At 36.1% G+C, this 6008-nt stretch overlaps 1 protein-coding gene across 1 annotated transcript; it reads left to right on the forward strand.

The window, feature by feature from the left end:
• Window positions 1-207: 207 nt before the first annotated feature.
• On the forward strand, window positions 208-4133 carry LOC122279704 (serine carboxypeptidase-like 31). Its single transcript, XM_043090484.1, has 10 exons — window positions 208-559; window positions 1089-1190; window positions 1402-1497; window positions 1833-1925; window positions 2028-2116; window positions 2218-2514; window positions 2869-2999; window positions 3119-3214; window positions 3363-3468; window positions 3797-4133. The coding sequence occupies exons 1-10, from the start codon at window positions 265-267 to the stop codon at window positions 3941-3943; spliced, it is 1452 nt and encodes a 483-aa protein (XP_042946418.1). The 5' UTR covers window positions 208-264; the 3' UTR covers window positions 3944-4133.
• Window positions 4134-6008: the final 1875 nt, after the last annotated feature.

Raw genomic sequence — 6008 nt, forward strand, 5'->3', positions numbered from 1 at the left:
AAAAAGAGGTAATTGCCACGTGGAACTCGCAGTCCATTTCTAGTTCTCTTTATTTTATTTTTTTTTCCACAAATCCCATCATTTAATCCAGTGAATCAGGGCCAAAATCTACTTCAGAGGCTAGCTAGCCTCTCCGACGGATATAAATAGGCATGCGTCTTTCCTCGTGTTTCCATCCTAACTGTTATATATGTGCAGAAATCTCTCTCTCTCTCTCTCTCCACATATATACAATAATTTGGCCGTGATTTGTGCTTCCAAAAAATGGATTATGTATCAAAGGTGACAGTTCTAAACACTCTGCTGGCTCTTATTGTTCTCCTGTCTGCAGAACCTGTTGTGTCTCTTAAGCATCGTAAATGGGGTCGAGGGAAGAAGTTGGCCTCAGGAGGAAATGGGGATCTTGTGACTGACTTGCCTGGCCAGCCTGCTGTAGGCTTCAGGCACCATGCTGGGTATGTCACCGTAAATGAAAAAAATGGAAGGGAACTCTTTTACTGGTTTTATGAATCCACGACTCAGGCTGATGAAAAACCATTGGTGCTTTGGCTTAATGGAGGTAAGCATAATAATATGTAATAGAATTAAACAGTCATGCATCTGTCATAAATCATGATCTTAGACCATTAAAATTGTTGTTCATGAAGGAGCTGGTTTTGCGCCTTCAAGGTCGAATTCCTCATTTATCATGGTTGCCTCTAGACAGGCCTCTTGTTTGGAGGGTTTGAAATAAAGATTATGAGCCATATAGCCACCTTAGTTTAGAGTTTAGGCCATTGATTTTGCAGTACCAATCAATCTTTTGACTAAATCCATCTGTCTAAAGATGCAAACATTATCTATCTGCCATATTTTATGCTCATGTAGAAGAAAGTGCAGGCACATTCATCTCAAAATTTTTATATATTGCGTACTCTTTATACAGTCCTGCACCCAATATAAATAAGCACCATGTAAGAATTGAGTAGCTAGCTAGGATATATCGTTGTACTTACCCCTATATATAATATGTTCAATTAGTGCGAGTTGTTCTTTTATTGTTTTTATGCTCTCTGCAAAGGTGACATTAACGCTTTACTTTTGATCAGGTCCTGGGTGCTCTTCTGTGGGATATGGAGCAACACAAGAAATTGGTCCTTTTATAGTGGACAGCAATGGACTTAAATATAATAACTACTCTTGGAATACAAGTATGACATCAAAAATCATGACCTTTTCTTTTTGCTGAATTAATTATACTGAGAAAATATTAAATCTAATCCGTGATGGGTAGATATCACCATATAATTAATGAATCACTTAGCTATAAGGTAGTATATATTGGCTTTTTTCTCAATCAAGGGAGACAGTAAGCTACTAAAAGTTTGTATTAAGACAGCCTTTGAATGTCTGATGACGCAGAAGCCAACATGTTATTCCTCGAATCTCCAATTGGTGTCGGCTTTTCATACTCAAATACAACCAGCGATTACAATAATCTGGGTGATGATTTTACTGGTGAGGAAACCATTTGATGATCTACATGTAGTTTATTAATTTTTCATAGTTGAATTAATATAATACTCGCACTTCGACTACTCCAGGATGTATCGGATATATGTACATCCCTCCATCTTCAATCCGACCTCAGTTATGGGAAGATTGAAGATGCTTGAGGCTAGACGTTATTTATTTGAAGAATTATTGGTCGACATTAATGCTTGATTAATTTGATAATACAGTAACATGGAATTTTTTCTTTCTTTTTTCCAAGTTCTTTATTTACATGTATGAAATCGTATTTCTGGCGGTCCTTCTCATCCATCCCATCTTTTATGTTTTTCTTATTACAGCAAACGATACTTATGTTTTCCTACACAAATGGTTCCTCAAGTTCCCATCGTATAGAAAGCGAACCTTTTACATTGCAGGGGAAAGCTATGCAGGTATTTCAATTTTTGCTACGTATTTTGGCTCGGCGGCCTTTTTATTGAATCATTGAATCCCTATATATCATATAATAATTGCGCTGATCACTGCATCAACAGGAAAATATGTTCCAGTGCTGGCTGAGCTGATCATGATCAATGACAAGAACATGGATCCTTCCCTTCGAATTAATCTCACGGGTATTTTGGTATGGTCCTTCATAAATGTTTGGTTTATAAAGTAAAGAACTTTTTATTGCTCCATGAAAATTAGTGTAAAGGTTGTACATCTTTCTCAAACGACAAACAGTTGGGGAACCCTGAAACATCTGATGCTGAGGACTGGAGAGGACTAGTGGATTATGCTTGGAGCCATGCTGTGATATCAGATGAGACCCATACATTAATCAGAGAAAGCTGTGATTTCCAAAGCAATGACACATGGAGCAACATTAGTTGTAGTAATGGCGTTGATGAAGTACTCAAACAGTACAAGGAGATCGATATCTACAGCCTCTACACCTCAGTCTGCACTGGCAATAATATTTCAGCTGGTAATTCAGATGACAAATCAATGCAAGTCATGATGAAGCGCACATCTATGATGGTGAGGAATTATATATTTTTCAAGAGTAGTATAATTATTGGTGACAGTTTTGGAATTCTGTGAGAACCCAATATTAATCTGATCCAAACAGTTTCTCATCTCTCAAATAATTTTATAATTTTCATCTAATTATTATCTGCATAAAATTTTACCATTTATATAAAATATTAAAAACAGAAAAATAAAAAATAAAATATCTCATAAAAACTTCTCTATTTTCAAACATCATTTACTAATGGACCCATATATGCACCCACCATACATTTCGCAAACTCTAATACAAACATATTTATTGTTTTAGAAATCAATTTATTTTCAAGTGATGGATAATATTGTACCACGTACATGTACCAGATGCCAAGAATAATGGGTGGTTATGACCCTTGCCTTGATGACTATGCAAAAAAATTCTACAACAGAGCAGATGTTCAAAAGGCTTTACATGTCAGCGATGGTCAGCAGCTCAAGAACTGGAGCATCTGCAAGTAATTTTTCCCTAACTTTCTAATTAATGATCAGAAGAAGCTGCTTTTATGTATCTGTGTGTGTGTAGTTTTCAAAATACACACCAAACGTGATGTTCTAAAAATTCTGGATATTGTAGTATGAAGATATTTGAGGAGTGGTCATATTTAAAGCCATCCGTTCTCCCTATATACAAGAAGCTTATTACAGCAGGGCTTAGAATCTGGGTCTACAGGTAAATTAATAAAGCTCGATCCTGCATAGCCTACCGAATTATATAATTTCTGCAGTACTGCAGATTGTGAAACACACACATATATATTAAGTAAATCTTGTATATATAAGATTGTGAAACGTATGCTGTTTCTTTGTGGGTATCTCAGTGGAGACACGGATGGAAGAGTTCCTGTACTGTCCACAAGATACAGCTTAAGTTCCCTGGGACTGCCGATCACTAAAGCATGGAGGCCCTGGTACCACCGAAAGGAGGTAATCATTAGGATCCGTAAGATAGCAAAATAGCCAATATTGCAGAATACAAAATCTTCAATACTTTATTTCATCCTGAGATTGAGAATAGATATTGATATAATCCTTTCTTTAGAAATTTGATTCAAAGTTATCTTAAAACGTAACTCTTTATCCTATATGCAGCACTTACTCAAACAGTAGTACTAGAAATTTATTTTCTCAAGATATATAATTGTGTACATTTCTTCTCCGATATTAAGGAAGCACTATCCTTGCAATATGTTAAAACTGCTGTTAATTTGTCCGCCAACTTTCACTAGACAAGAAAGAGTGGTTTTGGGTTCAGGTCAGTGGTTGGTATCAAGAATATGAGGGACTTACGTTTGCTACATTTAGAGGGGCAGGCCATGCAGTGCCTTGCTTCAAACCAAGCAACTCACTGGCATTCTTCTCAGCTTTTCTCCTTGGGGATGCTCCACCTTCTGAACGCTAAAGACTGCCAGTTCTTTATACCTCTCCAAAAGATTTTGCTCTTAATTAGCATATTACTATATAAGTAGCAGAAAATATATAGCGAGTCAAGAAAATGTGCCGATGTTGCACTATATAGCAAGCTGTACGTGAAGTTATAATATCATGATCTTTCGCTTCGTTCTGGGTACACATGATTAGTGAAGTCTTCATGATGTACTTTGCCAAGAAGTTCAGATTTTCTCCTATACTAATAGTACTGATCAGATCAATACGAATTTAATTTACTTCCATCGAATCAATATATAGAGCGAGAACCAAAAGGGATTGATGCTTTGGGGAGTACAGTTCTCTCTGCATACACAAATGTCGTCGCATTCATAAATAACGCGTACGTACAGAAAATTGACAACTACGTACGGACGTAACATTCTATCCCAAATATGTTTAGAAATGTAGACAATATCTTAGGCGTTTGCATCTTGATTTGAATAGTAATTAATTGATATGGTCAAGTAAATTTTGTGAGGCTTACTTAAAGATGAATTTTAAATATATTTAAATATTAAAATGCATTTAAAATATAGATATATTTATGAAAAGTTGAAAATAGTTATGAATACCACATATAAAGATATATTGAGTTGAAAAAAATTACGAGTCTTATGTTTAAATAGATTTTAAATTGAGATGAATTTAATAATTTAAAAATTTAATATTTAAATATTAAACTCACCTTAAAATTAAATTAAAAATAAATAGTACTACCTTACAACATCTAGCCATCTCAAAAAATGTTACCTGCAAACAAAAAGAATATATAAAGGATATATAAAGCTACGGTCCAACAAGATTATTGGGCTTATGTAGCATAGATGATTTTTTGTGCTGATCATCAATATCAGAAGACCCAAACTTCTTTACTCTATCGGTAAATAGCTTACACCTGTCCAAATCATATTAATTCACGTGACCGATGATTTGCTTTCCTATATCAATTGCGTACGTCAGTGATAAGGTAGTCATGGTCCATACTTAAAAATTAAATATTCAGTTTGGACAGCATCTGTTTGTACTTATATAGAGTCACTTTGACCAAACCTTATGTTCCATAGATTGCCGGTTTTTTTATTTTTCAGTAATATATGTTTTTTCATAGATCTTGGAATATCTTCAAACTTTGGTTTATTCTAGTCTAGAATCCCATTGTATTGGTCTTCTTAGACATTTGAGGAACCCAATTAGGAAGTTCCTTTGGTTTTTAAGTCCAGTAAAATAATAAAGAGTCAAGGCTTCAAGGCCGTTTAATTCAATAACGTATTGATCCATGAGAGTTATTTTTTTTTTTTTTTTTTTTATGGTGAAACATTGTTTCATTCATTCTTAAAACGGACAATTACAACTTTTGACTTGAAAAATATAAGTCAAATTCTAACCTCTTCTCGCTCTCCAACCCACAAATTTTTTTGCAGTTGACAGGGTCTTGTTCAAATGCCTCTAGACTAACCATCTGAGAGACAGGCCTCCAGACTAACCGTCTGAGAGACAAAAACTCTGTCTTAGACCAAGACAGCCCACACAACTCCCCCTCCTAAGGAGTGGAGTATTAAACTCTACGGACCCTAGGTCCTAGAGACTATGTTTTCTAATATTACCTAAAACAAACTAGATAAACGAAAATACATTAAAAACATTCAAAAACTTAAAAAACATGGACTGACAAAAGGAAACCTTGGGCCCGGCCCAGACAAAGGTTCAGCTATTTGCAAGTGGGAAGGCCCAGCCCCTTAGGGTTTCATCTCTATCAATCTTGCCACCCCTTTCCTCTTTTTCCTTTTTTTCTTCCGTTTGCTGCTGTGTATGCCCGAGCTCCATCCCATTTCTTCCGTTTGCTACTGTCGTCGCCCACCACAAGCGAACTGCATCCACCACCTTACGTTTAGTCGCAAGCCAATCCCTGCATGCCGAGAACCTCTAACTCTGAAACGCTGCCACCACCGACAACAGGAAGCGTTTTCAACCGTAAACCATCACCCTCGATTGTGGCCGAGAACCTCTAGCTCTAAAACGCTTCCACCCCTGACAGC

This window comes from Carya illinoinensis, chromosome 10 (genome assembly GCF_018687715.1).
Source record: "Carya illinoinensis cultivar Pawnee chromosome 10, C.illinoinensisPawnee_v1, whole genome shotgun sequence".
NCBI classification, from domain to species: domain Eukaryota; kingdom Viridiplantae; phylum Streptophyta; class Magnoliopsida; order Fagales; family Juglandaceae; genus Carya; species Carya illinoinensis.